Here is a 17,398-nt window from a genome sequence, read left to right as displayed (position 1 = left end):
ATGGTCAACACCGGTCATTCGACAATCCAAAGTTACATACAAAAATATCCACATGTGTTATTTGAAGATGGTATATCTGAAATTAACATCTCCCTGTATAACTTCACGTGGGTACAAGATGGCTTGTCGTGCATATTCGATGAAAACATCGGGGAGTTTGTTACATCATCATTATTCAAAATTTTCATATTTATTATGTATACTGTTATATTTGCGTTCGCGCTTACTGGCAATGGATTGGTTTGTTTCGTCGTCTACTCATCGCCTAGGATGAAAACGGTGACAAATTATTTCATAGTGAATCTTGCAGTCGGTGACATATTGATGACAGTATTTTGTGTTCCATTTTCCTTTGTACCCGTATTAGTTCTACGTTACTGGCCCTTTGGATCTATAATGTGTCGTGTGGTTAACTATACACAAGCGGTATCAGTAATGGTCAGTGCGTATACAATGTTTGCAATATCAATTGATAGATATCTAGCTATTGTTCAACCTTTGAAACCTCGTTTGGGGAAAGCTGCGGCCAAAGTCGTCGTGATGGCTGTATGGGCGGGTGCGGCTGCTACTGCCACTCCGATCGGTGTGGTGGCTCAACTGCATAAACCATCGCTTTGGCATGTAGCATGTAATGTGTAAGTATTATTTTAATTATTAGGTGGCAAATGAGCTTAATTTTCCGAAATAGTGAAGCCATCGCTACCCGTAGATATTCGCAATTTCAGATGCGTTGCCTACAGACGACAGAAAAGGGAAGCGAAGAACGATAATATTTCCTCTTTATAGGCGTTCCCTTCTCCATTAAATCTACTTCGCATCCTTACCTTATAAAAAAAATGCATGGTAAGGAAAAAGGTCTAAATTAGACCTCTGGCACGCACACTCATGAAACGCGGACTTGCTTACTCTTCACGTCTGTCTCCTGTGTGGTCATGGTTACGACTGTGAAAGCTACATGTGCCGTACCAAATTTTTCTTTGTTTTTATATTCGTTTGAAGTTAAAGCACGTACGCCGGTATATAGGCACGTAGGTGGTTAAAAATAATAGACTCACACTTTAGTAACTAAATAATCCGTGATAAAATTATATTTAACTGTTACTGTCAATGTATGTGTTATAGCGTCGGTGCCATAATGACTTGGCACTGGACTTGTTATACTGGGTTCGAATCCCGACATGTACTCTGTTTTAAGGTTTTAAATAAATAAATTAACATTTAATCTTTTCACTTTAACAACACAAGTGACAAAATCATCAAAAAATAATTTTGATTTATATGGGAAGAAATTCAAAGAAGCGACTAAAACAGTCACTTCTAATTTAGTGCAAGCTTCCCCTCGGTGGTTATATTAATTTCTTATTTATTATCCTATCAGAGGCGTTTGTGGTGAAATGTGGAGCGATTTGAAAAGCAGTGAGCGTTATTCTCTCGCTCTGCTGATCCTGCAGTTCGGTTTGCCGCTGAGCGCGCTCGTGGCGACGTATGCCCGTATCGCTTGCGTAGTGTGGGCGGAACGGACGCCCGGGGAAGCTCAGTCTGAACGTGACGTCAGAGTACAAAAGTCCAAACGTAAGGTAAGGATCTTGCCCCAATGCCTTGCACAGTATGCGATCATCCGCCTTCGCTGCAACGACATCTCGCCGTTCGAACTAAGGCGCCGGACCAACTGTACGTGTCCTGGTCCCCATTTAGCGTCTCTATCCCAGGACTTTCCTCCCCACGTGACGTCCCTGGCGCGACAGATGTAGTCAGACTCTATAGATGTAAATCTTACTTAAGAAAAGTACTCGAAATTGTTGCCGCTTTTAGAAGTGTTGATTCGATAGTAGGTTAAAGCTAACATCGAGATCTCTCGTACAAAACCTAAATTGAGAGAAACTACTAAAAGACCCTGGCAATTATAATATCACAAAGCAAGAATAAATAACCTACAGGATCGTGGGAACCGTATTTTAAAAAAAGTTTTGTGTTTTAGCTTAACATATAAATTAAACAGAGGTCATGAAAGCGACTTTCTTTTATAAGATTTATAGAAGTTAGATTAGTTAATAAGTTTTACACGTAAACACGAACTTAAAAAGTGGATTAGACGTTGCGGATGTAATATAACTTTAAATAGACGCTGATTTATAAGAAGAAGAAGAAGTCCACGCGAAATTAAACAAAAAATTAATCAGTAGTCTATGTGTTCTTCCAGACTATGCTCTACATCTATGCCAAATTTTAAGCGAGATTCATGCAGTCATTCTGAAGATACCATCTAACAAAAATGCATCCATCCATTCCCATTTATAATACTAGTAAGAAGATAAAAACTTATTTTATATTTCTGTTCAGATGATTAAGATGATGGTGGCCGTCGTGGTAGTATTTATCGTCTGCTGGCTACCGTTGAACATATTCATTGTAAGTACATAATATATACGTTAATAATATTTTTATTATTCTTTATTCATAAAAAAGCAATTTAACATTGTTCATAAATCAGGCACATCAAAACCATATAAACTGTTTATCTACGGGTGCTGAGTACTTTCAACATGACAATTTACAAGTAGGTAATTACACAATATCATTAATCACAGGCTATTGTCAAAAGGAGTCTACAAACGCCTTACAATTTCTATTTACGACTAGTGGTCGGCCGCGACTTCGTCAGCGCAGAATTTAAAAATTAGCCTATCACATGTTTTTTTTATAACAGAAGGGGGCAAACGAGCAGCGGGAACACCGAGGTGTTCAACGACGCCCATGCACATCAGCAATACCAGAGTGTAGCATTCGTTGTGCTATATTTGGCTCGTTCACGTACCGACACGTGTTGCCGGCTCAAAGGTCTGATATCGACTGACGTCCCCTCTCTCCGGCATGTACTTATGGCGTGTACGCTCGAGACAAACAACACTACGTTTATGCATACACTACACAGAGGAACCGCAGATGCGTTACCGGCCTTTGAGGTGGTGATAGGCTCGCTTCTTGACAGACACCGGACAGACCGTTCCACAACGCGACTGTGCGAGGCAAGAAGTTGCGCGAGATGTGTATCAACTACCTTCCAGTCTAAGTCCCGTTAAAATCGGTCCAGACGTTCCGGAGATCCGGAACAAACGGCCTTGCGGACAAACATACAAACAGATAAAAAAAATTTAAAATTGGTTTTTCGTTATAAAGTATGCAAATACATCATACGTACGATTTTTTTCGATGTTACATACAAACATTCCAATTTTATTTTACGTATAGAGTTAAAATCTCAGGTAGCAAACTGTGCAGTTTGCGCGAAGCTTCCTGCCTCGCACAGCAGCGTTGTGGAATGATCTATCCTCGGCGGTATTTACAAACCGCTACTCTTGGGGTCCTTCAAGACGCGAGCTTATCACCACCTCAAAGGCCGGCAACGCATCTGCGTATTGCTGATACAAATTAGTAGGCACTTGTCCAGCTTAAATATAATATATGTTTTTTTTAGTTGCTATGGGTGTTGAATGCTGACAATGAGGCTTGGCACGCTTGGCCAGGTATGCCGTACGTGTGGTTTGCCGCACACTGGCTCGCTATGTCACACACCTGTTACAACCCCATCATTTACTGCTACATGAACAGCAAGTATCGACACGGATTCAAACAGGTAAAATTCTTCCTCGTTCATCGTTTTATCAGACAACATGTGCCCCACCGCTACGCCTAGCCTCCAAAGATTGTTACATTCATCGGTCTTGGGCCTCTCTTATCTGGCAAAATTAACTAGATAGACTAGACTAGAAACATTTAGGCAATCAAACATATAAAAATAAACTTACATAAAGCACAAGAAACCCGACCTTTATTCTTTGAAGATTTTTGTGTATATCACCAAAAAACATGCTGATGTTGGTGGAGCAAAATAATAAGGTTGAAATAAAAGAATGAAAAAAGAGCGTTGGTGGCTCAGGGGTCAAGTACTTGACTTGCAATCTTCAGGTCCCCGGTTTGAATCCCGCCGTGTACCAATGTGTTTTTCGATTTCCGATTTACATATGTACATTTATCCGACGTTCTTACGGTGAAGGAAAACATCGTGATGCAACCTGCACATATCTGAGAAGGCCGAGTCACCCTTAACTTAGGGGACCCTCGATGGTGACTTATAGTGTGCTGGAGAAGAAGAAGTTATGAATACAATTGTTGACGGATACAAACTTAGTAATAAATTATAATAATAATATTAATATTTTTTTATTTGCATAGACACACACAATATTACATAACAGTTTAGTTTACAAATTAAAAAAAAAAAAACAAGTTTCAGAAATATTTTCACAAATTAGTTGTTAACATTCCAAATAAGCTGGAAGCTTGTGCTAAGACATGGTTATCTACTAGACCATTAGGCTATTGTTGCTCGGTTTTATGTTATATCAGTGCGCACCCGCTTACAAATTTTAGGTGTTATTATAAACTAAGGAAACGTTACAGTGATGTCAAAATAAAAAAATAAAACAGGGAGAATTATAAATCAGAGATGAAAAATATTATTATATTTTGTATATTTATTTGAATACATAAAAGCGGATCTATTGAAAGCTTTACAATGCATAGTCCACTCAGACGAGTCATACACAGGTGTACACAGTTGACACGACACGTTCCCACATGACACGATTCAGTACCACTCGAAAATTCAATTGAATAGAGCATTGAATTTGGAGTCAGATTTACACCGTTAATTATAGTTGATTGTAAATACTGAGGATTTTCCACTGGACAGTACTAAATGTAAAATATATTTATTTATTTGAAAATATAATATAATAACACTTTTTTTTGTGATAGTACTAATGACAATAAAATGACAGTGTATATGTAAATGATGTCATAATTTTTTTCTTTGTTATCTATACCCTGTAGGGAAATAGATATGTGGTAATAGGGGGACTTACTCTAAATATTTTGTCTGATTTATCGTTGATTTCTAAGACCCTTAATAAAACATATTAAAAAAACTTAATTTGTAGCATGTGTTCTACCACCCATTTATGCCAAGTTCCGTTGATACTTTTTAACCAATTATTCATCAAACCATCCATACATTCAAACATTTGCATTTTTAATATTAGTAAGATTTGACGTGAATTTCCTTTTCAAAATAATGAGAGGAATTGTACTTTATGTTATTATAGATGTGTTTTGTTAGGAAACTTACAGCTGTAACAAAAATAAGTTATTTTGCCAGGTATTGGACAATCTTATGTGTATCAAATTAAATTCTACTAACCGCTCCTGTCAGCGCTCGAGTATGTGTGAAGGAATACCGATGTCAGGTGAGAAATGTTTTGTATATTCTAGCAACGGTCGTAAATTTAAAGCCCTTCGTACACAAGGCAACGTAAAGCTAAGAACTCACGGAGCGATTACGTACCGTGCCCACCGCGCTACAGCCCTACCATCAGCCACGCCCGCCAACTGACTACAGAGCGCGACTCCCGCCGAGGCTGCATACGGCGGGCGTAAAAGATGTCGTGTCGTACGTGTCGTATGTTTTTTTTTTTTATATATACATATCTGCATTTTACAGAAGCTGCGGGTGAAGATAGCTCCATGAGTTCTTAAGCTAAAATATTACATTAATAGCGTCGATACTAGTATTGTAGGGTCGCGTAGCAGGAATCGGCATTGCGCGCACTCCGTACACCTGACGTAGAATCGCCTTGTGTACGAAGAGCCTTATTCTGCTACTAAATTTGTTAACAAAAACATTTTATATCAGTGCTAATTTTAATATTCTATGTCCAGACAGAACAAATATATATTTTGACTTAACAAACAAATAACTGGTTTGCGTCATTAAGTGCACATTAAACACTAACGTTTTAGGGGTGTCATATATTGTGATGTAATTCCGACCCTTCCTAAATTTAACTTGTGATATACTGTTTCGCAGAACTGATGGGTGTGAATGGCGCTCAAGGTCGCCGGCTCGCTGTCGGTAAAATACGTATATCACGAACAAGTAACGAAGATTGTAAATGTTCAAGATGTATTAGTATACGTAGTGAAAAGATTATAATGGCTGGTAATGTAGCACGGTCACCCATCCCACCTGCACAACAACGTAATTAATAAATATATGTTTATTAAGCAATTTAATTCAATAAAAAATTGTCCTCAAATCAATGTATTTTTATTGTCAACATAGAATGAAGTATGAAAGTATTCATTGCTATTTGACGTCTAAATTACAGTTTAATGCAAACTAAAATTTATTTGCTATGATATATATTAGGACTTTTCAGTCTTCTTCTTCAGATATGTGTAAAGTCAACCAACCCGCACTTGGTCAGTGTGGTTGACTATGGCCTAATCACCCTTAACTTAGGGTAGGCTCCTAGCCCCTCGGTGGGGACGTATAGTAAGCTGATGATGAGTCTTCTTAATTTATTAATCTCAAATTCGCTTGAAAAATAGCGATGGAAGTGTTTTCAATATTCATACTATTATATTATTGTGATCTTGTGTGATAATATTAATTTATGTAACAGAAAATGAGGAACGCATTCATCAAAGAAACGATGACAACCCAGAAGCACACTATCGAATCAAATCGACGCCGTGAAGGTCTGAATTCCAGTTCTATACGCTGACTGATATGTTTTAATACTTAAACAAACAACTACATACAAACAAAGCGACTGTTGAAAGAAATGAGTCTGTTATATTTTAACCTTCTGTCAGATTCATTGTATTTCTATATAAGAATGTTTAAAGTAAGCCAAATATATGACTGAGGTGATACTTGCGCTATCAATAAAATCTCCATTTAAAACATATGTTTATCTCTGTTTTGTCAAAGATAATGACAGAGATGACGATATGTTTTATTCAGATTGGTATATTATACATGGTGATGCAACCTACATATATCTGCTAAGAAATTCTAATATATGTATGAAGTCAAACCGCACTAGAACAGCGTAGTTAACTATGGCCTAGTCACTGCTAACTTAGAGTAGACTCCGAGCCCCTCAATGGGGACGTATAGTGCGCTGATATCGAACTAAAAAAGCAAAATGGCCGCCATGTATGAAATTTGACGTAACTGTTTTTAAATTAGGCTTTTAATCGAAACTTATAATATAAATAACCTGTAAGAACTAGCCAATTGAATTTGATATATACTTTCTGCATTTGACAGTTCGATTAATTATTGTTGGACCGCACTAACCACATTGAGAATGTAACTGTCAGACAAATCTACTCACAGATAAAAGGAACAGAGTCTTTCCTACCAATAAAAAATATAATGTACTCATAAAATGCAAAACCAACTTGAGATATGTTTTAAGGCCATTTGTTTTTATCCTTACGACTCTGCCCGAGCTATAAAGCGTATCGTTAAATTGGATTTTTCAGATAATGTCTTTATGTTAATGCTCGAAGATAATTATCATTTATTTTGTCGTATCTCAGCGATTGATATCAAATAAAACTGTTTCAAAGAAGTTTACTTTCTCACAAATACTCATGCTAGGCCCATAGTACTATTAGACAGTAAATGTGCGTCAAAACAGCGTTAATGCACTGTCCACTCTTTCTTACTATTCTGTCTTCGTGTAAAACTCTCATATCGATCAGAAACGTATTGACCTTTTTTGCTTACAATGTCATCTTACTTGTCGACTACTTCAACTAAACAACTGAAGAGAGTTGGTTTCTGTAAAGACTACATTTTGATTGGTTTAAAAAATAACAAATTCATTTATATTGTACTTGGTGTCGCCTGCGAGTCTGTCCGCGTGGAATGAAAACAAACTTAATTAGTAGCCTAAGTGTTCTTCCAGGCTATGCTCTACATGTATGCCAAATTTCATCAAGATCCATGAAGCCGTTCAGGAGATACCTTCAAAGAAATATTCGCATTTATAATATTAATAAGATTTTCATTGCAGAGAAAACCTTGTAACTGTCAGCATCTTACCAAGATTTGTGTTGCTATTCCAAGTTTTATTGAGACATCTTCCTTGCTCCGGAAGGGACAACGATCGTTTTGTAGACAATATTTAGTTATCTTAACTACACCACATTCTAAAACGGGATGATTTTGTCAAATTATTTGATCATGTAAACGGAGCATAACAACATGAGCACTGAGAAGATCAAAATTTCTCATGAATAATAATGTTATTTAATACCAAGATACGACAGAATTCTCATCACATTACCAAGTATGCTTTTATATTAAACTAAATAGTATCCATACATTCCAATAGAGCTTCGATGGCTCAGAGGTTTAAGCTTTTGACTTATAATCTGCAGGTCCTGGGTTCGAATTCCGCCATGTACCAATGTGTTTTTCGATTTTCGTGAAGGAAAACAACGTGAGGCAATCTGTAAATATCTGCGAAGAAATTCAAAGATATGTGTGAAGTCAACCAACCCGCACTGGACCAACGTGGTTGATTATGGCCTTGTCACCCCTAGCTTAGGGTACTCTCCGAGCCCCTCGGTGTGGACGTATAGTAAGCTGATTATGATTCCGATAGTATTTTCGTATATGTTTTTGACAAGCTACTTATCCTATCTATAAATAAAAATTGTAAATTCATTTAAGCTCGAAACAAATTGTTTTTAATAAATCTTTTCTTTGATGGTATCACCCATCAGTACAAAGTAAAAAGAACATCTGTGAAACATCTATCAAACATACTTATATCAAAGTTTAGTAACAAACAAAAATATGCAATTGTAATGGCTTAAAAATAAACTATTATACTTTAAGTTGAAGCAATAAACGTTTTATTTAATTGTATATTTCATAAAGCTAAAATTATCATGTCTGTCTTTACTCTATGTCCAAGAAAAAAAAATTGTCGTCCAAATCGATCTATCATTCGTTACTTAATAAATTAGGAACGGTTCAACTGACGTATGACTGGTGACGGCACCGACTAGTCTTGGACCCATCAGGGGTCCAGATTTAGTTCACTGTCAGTGCAAAAGTAACGCGACCGCGAAGAACCTTAACCCTTGATTTGACAATGTATGTTGTGACATACATAAGTTTTCAGGAAAACTAAGCTTTTCAGATTTTTTTTTTATTTTTTTTATGATAGTTTCATATGTATCAATTACAATAACAACAAAAAAAGCTTTTTACTGCATTTTATATTTTATCAAATTAAGGGTTAAATAAACAATCACCCTCAAGAAACCCCTGACGCGTCCGAAATCATACGTGATTTAAGCCGTTCCTATTAAATTCATATATATCTTACAAAAGTTAAAAAATTTAATTGTTAACCACTGTCTTCCGTTATTTCAAATGTCATCCGCTCCTTAATTAAGTAGAAAAAGTTTAAAAAATCAAAACATTCAATAGATTTTACATCAAAATTTTTCAATATAAGTAATGTACCACAGATAATAAAAGTGTATACAATAAAAATGTACCGTATCAGGTATACGTTTGCGTAGTAAAAACTTCAAGTTGGGGCCACTTAAGCGACTAAAGTGCTTTGATCCCATTCCATTAAATTTCGTTCACTCATAAATTGGTATTACAACTTGTTGACATAATGTTTTCTTTGTTTTTCTTTTATTTAAGTCGAAATAAATTGTACTCTACTTTGCTTAATGTAAAAAACTTGAAGACCATGTCTCTTTTAAGGACTGGCTTTTTAATCAAGAGTTTCGAGACATTAAGCATCTTTGAGACTACAATTATTATGATAACAAAGTAAAGAAATATTTTATGTAGCAATATGTAAATTTTGAGGCTAAGAATTTGGGAATTGTATAGATTGAAATTACCTACTTATTATTCTGTGCCACATGAAAATATCTAAATGCTGGGAATACAAGTGACATTTGGCAGCCGATCTATCAGTAATTTGGCAGACGTATGATTTTTTTTGAGAGCGTCGGTGGCTCAGGGGTCAAGCACTTGACTTGCAATCTGCAGGTCCTGGGTTCGAATCCCGCCATGTGCCAATGTGTTTTTCGATTTCCGATTTACATATGTACATTTATCCGACGTTCTTACGGTGAAGGAAAACATCGTGATGCAACCTGCACATATCTGAGAAGAAATTCAAAGATATGTGTGAAGTCAACCAACCCGCACTGGGCCAGCCTGGTTGACTATGGCCTAATCACCCTTAACTTAGGGTAGGCTGCGAGCCCCTCTGTGGGGACGTATAGTGAGCTGATGATGATGATTTTTTATATAAATATAAATAATACATATATTACATAAAAAGGGTCTTCACAGACAGACGGACAAACAACAAAGTGATCCTATAAGGGTTCCGTTTTTTTTTCTTTCGAGGTACTGAACCCTAAGAATGAATGTACATAACACGTATATTTGTATTTTAAGTAAGTTTTTTTATACAGATTATGTCTCAGTAATGAAAATTTTAACATAAAGATATAGTAACAATACAGTTAAGTCTCGATAGGATACGGCAATTTTGAAAGTAAAAACTTTAAGAACGTTTAAACTCGTAAAAACGACAAACTTCCTCTGTGCCGCAGGAAATAGAAATTAAGGAACACTTCCGAAGAAATGCCTAAACTTAGGACAATAGGCAGGGCATTTAGTTCGTAGAATAAACTTGATACTTGAATCAACTTTAATTTGTCCGTGACAATTACGAAGAAACGTTACTTGGTTGAGCGACTTACTTAATTTCTTAATTTCGTGACAATGTTCTGGGATACCTTCATTTAATTTTCACAACTTACATAGTAAAAAGCTCATAGAAATAATCATTGGTATATAAAAGCTTGATATAAACCTTCAAACAAGTATTTCGTGTTCAAGGTTAATAAATTTAAAAAAAAAACACCATCACTAATATATGAAATCCATTGGCTGGTTATTTAAACAAAGATGTTAAATTTTAAAAAGACCACGCATAGGGGCGCTAGTGAGATGTTATAATTTCATTTTGCTTATACCCAATGGTTCAGATGACTTAAAGATACGCGATCATTGTCGCGCGCCGGACACACCGCACGCACGGCTTAAACGGATTCGCTTAGTCTTAATGCGATGCGGGCCGCGCGGATAATGGACGCAGCTATGAAAACCCATACAGAGTATATAAAAATCCGTTGTGTGCCGTACGTGCGGTGTGTCCGGCGCGGTCCTTTGTCGGTCTATATATGTATATAGGTATAAACTCAAATACAGGAAAAAATTACAGCGCATAAAGCAAAAAATCCTTTTGTAAGTTGGTTCAAAATAAGTAATAAATTTTAACTTGAATAAAACAAAACTTCAATGAACATAGAATGTAAAGAGTCTTTTATAGAGTATGATATTTTACATTTCCTTTTCTTTTTTTTCAGGCGATTTTTAATAGCAAAATTTACATTTTAAACATTCTATGCTCATTCTGCAATAGATAAAAATATTCGTTTAATGTTGAATGTATAATTTATATCAGTATTTTAATTTTTGTAATAGGAAAATGTCCTGTTAATTACCAGCCTTATTTAGTTCAAATAGGGGGTTACAGATGTACTGTCAGCTGTTCAACAGTGGTACGCTTCGCACGAATTGGCTGATTCGTCCGGTGCAATACCACGACCACACAGAAGGCAGGAGTGTAGTGTAAACAATTCCGCGTACAGTCTGATAAGTGTGCATCTCGAAAGGCTAATTTCAGTTCCCTTTCTTACTCTTCTTCTTATAAGAAAATGATGGGAAGTGGAAGTGTATTTTCTGGATGAGAGAATGAATAAGAAAGGAAAATATTCTCTTTCTGTACATCCCTCCTCCGTTGGTTAAAGGTAGGCAACGCACGTGCAATTGCATATGTTTATGGGTAACGGTCGCTTCGCTATTTCAGCGATTGCATGCTTTTTTGCCACCTTATGATAAAAAAAAAGTTAGAACACTAAAACAAATCTAATCTAAAAAATAGCTCAGTGTAAAATTTCCGTTCCGTTTGCATTTTTTTTTGCTTATTTTTACGCTTTGCTAAAGCAAAGTTCCAGTTCATTTTTGCAGTCGGAAGCGTCAATAGACCAATTTAGTTTGATTGTCTTATTTGGTATTTATTTAAACAAGCAAAAAGTTTTTATTTCAGCATTTCCCAGTTTATTTCGAAATGTTCAGAACTCCAATACATTTCGTATTTAAATTGAAACACCCACAGGGCATGTAACTTAGTCTCTACATCGGAGTGGGTTTCGTTTAATTCTCTCTATATTTTTTTTAAATGTTTTTATTTAAATTCAAGAAATAAATCATCTATTTGTTTCTTATATTCGTATGTCGTCGTAATTTTGTTTGTCTTATTGATAATTTGGAATATCTAATTTAAAATTATGTTTGAATAGTATATGCACTCAATAGTACTAAATTTATAACTGGCCGAAAATAAAAAGTATTATGTCATCGTCAAACCGAAGTATTCTTTATAAATATTTCTTAACTCGATATATTTTTTTATTTTTAGCATCACACGCGATCGGTACACTAGTTATGTTTGTAAAATGTATGTGTGAAATACGTAGGCGTAATTTTAGTCTATGTTTTTTTAATAAAAAAGGTTTACGATGAATCGTGGTAACACTGGCCATATGTTTACATAATAAATTTTCTATTAGCACACAAACCGTAGAACAGAACATTCTATAAACTTTAAATGTACTTGAATATCCCTGAATTTAAAATTTATTTTGTTATGTAATATAAAAATAAACACATGCATAATTTTTATAAAGCACTAGCTGTCGCCCGTGACTCGATCCGCGCGTTATTAAAAAAAAGTTATTAAACTTAGTATCCTATCCTATGTCTTCTTCCAGACTATGTTCTGCATCTATGCAAAATTTCTGCAAGATCCATATAACCATCCTCAAGAAACTTTCGAACAGACATCCATCCATTCATCCTTCTGAGCATTCGCTTTTATTTTAGTAAGATTAAATGCGGTCTAATTAAAGACGATTTGTCAGAGTTAACTTGTCCCTCTGAATTCTAAATGAAATCTTTAGAGCTTCAAGCAAATATAATAAAAGAAAAAAGGCGATTTAATTATCCTTCAGGGAATAAGGACTGGGGAAAACAAACTCTATGAACATGGACGTAAGAAAGCTTTATTAGCTTTTTAAATATTTCTTTAGCAAAACTAGCTGTCAGCCTGCGACTCCGTCTGCGCGGGATTATAAAAACTTAATTAGTAGTCTATGTCTTCTTCCAGACTACGTTCTACATCCCTGCCAAATTACATCGAGATCCTTTAAGCCGTTCTGGAGATACCTTCAAACAAATCCATTCATCCGTAGCTTAGGATGGCGATTTTTTTTTTTAATTGCCTTTGCAACTGATAATTACCGAAGCTTATCCTAATAATAAACAAGAGAACATCAATGTCTATAAAGCCCACTTTACTTTAAAGCCATCACAATTTGATGTGACACTTTATTTATATCGTTTAATTTTACCATTTAAATCTTACCAAGTCACGGTATTGTTATATTTTCGTTATTCGAACCGACAGTACTGCGACAATTTCTCTCTCATCTCCCAACATTATTAACATTTGACATCGCTTTGTCACGTCTTCGTGATAGTAGTAATATTTAGATACCATCTCAAAGTAAAATAACGTTTGGGATAATAATTTTCTATCTTTACATAACTTCTTCAGTATCTATTACGTATTTTAAAGTTTCTGTAATTTAAAATGTAATTATTACATACTCTTAAGATTTATAATTAACTAGCTGTCGCCCGCTACTCTGGCATATTAAAGAATTACAGTATCAATATCGCCTCGGTTCCTTAACTAGGTGTACTTTCAGACTATGTTCTACATCTATGCCAAATTTCAGCGAGATTCATGCGGCCATTCACAAGATATCTTCAAACAAATATCCACCCATCGTTCGTTTCAAATGCAATAATCAGCTTTTTCTAAATAAATATTAGTCAAACTCATATTTATTTTGAGAAGTTTAAAAATGAACATGACATGACAGAGGTGCGTTATTTTTGAAATAGACTAATAATTCTTTTCGATAAACTATAACATGACTTCATTCACTACGTCTGTCGTATCGTACATGACTTACAGAGGGCGTAGCACGAACATTTCTGAAGAACTATACGTAACGTAATCGACAAAATTTTGTATTACATTTGTAAAGCGTCCCTATCGGGCGAAAAGAGCATAGACAATTCTCATGTAAATTTTATCGATAGCGTTACAGAAACGTATATCGCAATATTCATGATAGTCCCTCAGATGTTGCACATTCTCACAGTAGCTTTGATCAATGTGTATACGTAGATAATAAATCTTACACTGAATTTCTAAGAAAATGCATTACTATGAAATATCGCGTATAATTCTACATGTGTAAACGAATCGCCAATCTAGTAACAAAGTCTTAGCTTATACTTATAGCTAGTGTCAGTTCAAATCTTCTTACTAATATTATAAATGCGAATGTTTAGATCGATAGATGGATGGATGTTTGTTAGATGGTATCTTCGGTACGACTTAACGGATCTTGATGAAATTTGACACAGATGTAGAACATAATCTGAACGAAATCATAGACTTATTAAGTTTTTTTGTTGAACATGTTTCTCTAAAACTTATGAAACACTATAAAGAACTGCACTGGAATTCCATTTTATTTAATAAATTAAAACTTTTTTCATCCGTCTTTTTTAACAAAACTGTATTTTTTTATTATTTTAAAAATGAATAGGATACGTTGTTAGTTCTTCTTATTTGCACAAATATCAATCCCTTACCACCGAACACATAAACTCAAAATCTATACTCTTCTAATATTTAATGGCAAATTGTTTATGAATAAAACACCATAAATATGTAAAACATTTAATTATCATGACAGTCGTTGTATTAAAATTCGATAAAGCATTTCAATAAATAAAACACGTACTTATCAATATATCGAACGTATAAATTGTTATGAGATTCAATTAAAATGGGAACGTACAGAAAGCGCGCGGACAGGCGGTGTCGCTTGAGTATCAGAACTTCGTACTATATGTTTGTTGATGGAATTACGTGAGATGGCGCCACCAACCTGACACCTCTTGAGAGAACCACATGAGGAGCAAGTAGGTGCTCTGTGGAGACGACTCACGCAACTGCTAGATGTCCCTCTACGTTGAATCCCGTTTGCAGCAACCAATTCTAAAAAAAAAGTGACTTTGCTATATCCATGAGCAGCAATTCGTTTGCTAATTTAGCAAATTAGGTGACCAACTGCTACAAGCAAGTTGCTAAAAGGTTAAGGACTACTTAATTTTATGTCTAACTTTATTTACATTTATTCAGTATTTTAGTGCCATGGATCCTTGAATTTAGTACTCTAAAAGAAAGTTAATACAAAGCAAACATATTCTCGTAATGAAAGAACAACAGTTATGAAACGAATAAAAGAAATTATACGTTTTTAGGAAGTCACAGTCGTAGGAGCAATGGGAATTGATCCAAGGACAAAGAGTTCTTACTATGATGATGACAGCTAATAGTCTGTTTATTCTTAAATAGAGCAATAATAAATTATACTAGACAAAAAACGTAGTATTTTTACATGTTAAAATACTTATTTAAAAGCGGGTTTACGCGGTACGTCCTATCACATTCGAAAAACTCGATTTTGGATAACTAAATTCTATGAAATAAATTCTTCTGTTACATCCTGTATAATTTTGAAAAGTTCAAAATATTACCTGACAACGGCACACCCTCACAGATGCTTGAACGTTGGAAAGAACGCGAGGGGGCTTCCTTTTTGCAACACAGTAGGCAGCTTAAAGCCTGTGAGAATGAACATTAAATATTTTAATTCTAACTTTCTATCCTATATGAAGTAAAAATAAAAAAAAACCTTCTGGAATTTTTCCTTTTATTATAATATTCTACAAAGATTAACAGGTTAAGCATACAAAAAGCTTCTTACGAGTTATTACGTAAGTTAAAAGAGTGTATTATTTAATAAATAAGTCAAGGTTAAATAATGACTACAAAGTATTTAATTTCAATTAAATTGTAAATACTTCTAATATAAAATTGACTTTCTTAGCTAAGGACCAACTTAAATTCGTAATTCGGAATTGAACGTAAAAATTTTATTAGTGACTTCTAAATCCAATTTGTCAACTTTTTACCTTAAGGGAGACAAGATTTTTAGTGTAGTTTATCTTTCGTTATAATTAATTACGTTTTCTTTACTATAAGACTTATTTTATTATATTGAAAATTCTCTTATTACTTTTGTTAATACTTTGTATTAATAGTAGAAGAGCGTCGGTTGCTCAGGGGTTTAAGCACTTGACTTGTAATCTGCAGGTCCTGGGTTCGAATCCCGACATGTAACAATATGTTTTTTCGATATCCGATTTATATATGTACATTTATCCGACGTTCTTACGGTGAAGGAAAACATCGTGATGCAACCTGTAGGTAGCTATTAGATATTATATGTATTATTAAACGCAATTTTGTAAATGTTATTTTACATAACTTATAAATAGCGAAGTGAAAGTCAAAATTTCATTCATCAATCAATCAAAATGGAATGGAATAAATAGATTAGTGAAAATATAATATTTATGCATATATTAACTCACCTGTTTATATCCCCGTTTGTATCGTGCATTCATATAACAATAAATAATTGGGTTATAACACGAGTGGGACATAGCAAGCCAATGACTCGCGAACCAAACGTAAGGCATTCCGGCCCACGTCGCCCATTTCTCATCTTTTTCATGGACCGTCCATAACACCTACAATTAGACATAATGTTATAAGTATGAGTGACTCTAAATATAGTGAGGAAAAGCAAAGAGGTCATGATCCTTGTTTTTGCCCACTCTATGCAGAGTCACGATTTTCTTACTCCAGGTCGATCCGTCATTCGACATTAAGTCACATCCTTTTTAATGGTGACACCTTTCCCGCAATCCATCCTAGACTTACTTCTACCCATTCCCTTACCCTCATCAATTTTGTTGCAGCATTCTGAGTTATTTGCAGAGTCTCAGTGGTTCAGGGGTTAAGTAATTGACTTGTAGGTCTTAGGTTCGAATCCCGCCATGTACCAATATGTTTTTTTGACATATGTACATTTATCACGTTCTTACGGTGAAAGAAAATATCGTGATGCAACCTGCACATATAAGAGAAGAAATCCAAAGATATGTATAAAGTCAACCCGCACATTGCCAGCGTGGTTCGCTATGGCCTCGGGAGGTTCCGAACCACTCATTTGGGACTGTGCAACATATTCGGACGATTGTTGACATTGTAACTTCAAAAGAATAACGCCTAAGTTACTAAGATATAAAATAAAATATTAAAAAAAAAAAACGAACAATTCACTAAAATATGTTATTAAAAGGAGTCCCTTT

The 17,398-nt window shown here is 35.0% G+C and overlaps 2 protein-coding genes across 2 annotated transcripts in view; one reads left to right on the top strand and one right to left on the bottom strand.

Annotated features, from left to right (window-relative positions):
* On the top strand, positions 1 to 6,598 carry LOC106115561 (neuropeptide Y receptor-like). Its single transcript, XM_013308990.1, has 7 exons — positions 1 to 635; positions 1,379 to 1,577; positions 2,341 to 2,409; positions 3,476 to 3,634; positions 5,219 to 5,306; positions 5,927 to 6,058; positions 6,525 to 6,598. Exons 1-7 carry the CDS (start codon positions 1 to 3, stop codon positions 6,596 to 6,598), a joined length of 1,356 nt encoding a protein of 451 aa, XP_013164444.1.
* An 8,275-nt stretch (positions 6,599 to 14,873) lies between these two features.
* The window catches only part of LOC106115968 (neuropeptide Y receptor-like), a 47,885-nt gene continuing 45,360 nt past the window's right edge, over positions 14,874 to 17,398 (bottom strand). Inside the window, exons 5-7 of the mRNA XM_013309656.1 lie at positions 16,616 to 16,774; positions 15,716 to 15,803; positions 14,874 to 15,173 (exon numbers count right to left, since the gene is read on the bottom strand). Of these exons, the coding sequence (XP_013165110.1) occupies positions 14,953 to 15,173; positions 15,716 to 15,803; positions 16,616 to 16,774 (468 nt within the window). The 3' untranslated portion in view covers positions 14,874 to 14,952. The remainder of the gene's footprint in view (positions 15,174 to 15,715; positions 15,804 to 16,615; positions 16,775 to 17,398) is intronic.

This window comes from Papilio xuthus, unplaced genomic scaffold (genome assembly GCF_000836235.2).
Source record: "Papilio xuthus unplaced genomic scaffold, Pxut_1.1 DF827777.1, whole genome shotgun sequence".
NCBI classification, from domain to species: domain Eukaryota; kingdom Metazoa; phylum Arthropoda; class Insecta; order Lepidoptera; family Papilionidae; genus Papilio; species Papilio xuthus.
Note: the sequence above shows the minus strand (reverse complement) of the source record. Positions and strands in the feature narration are given on the sequence as shown.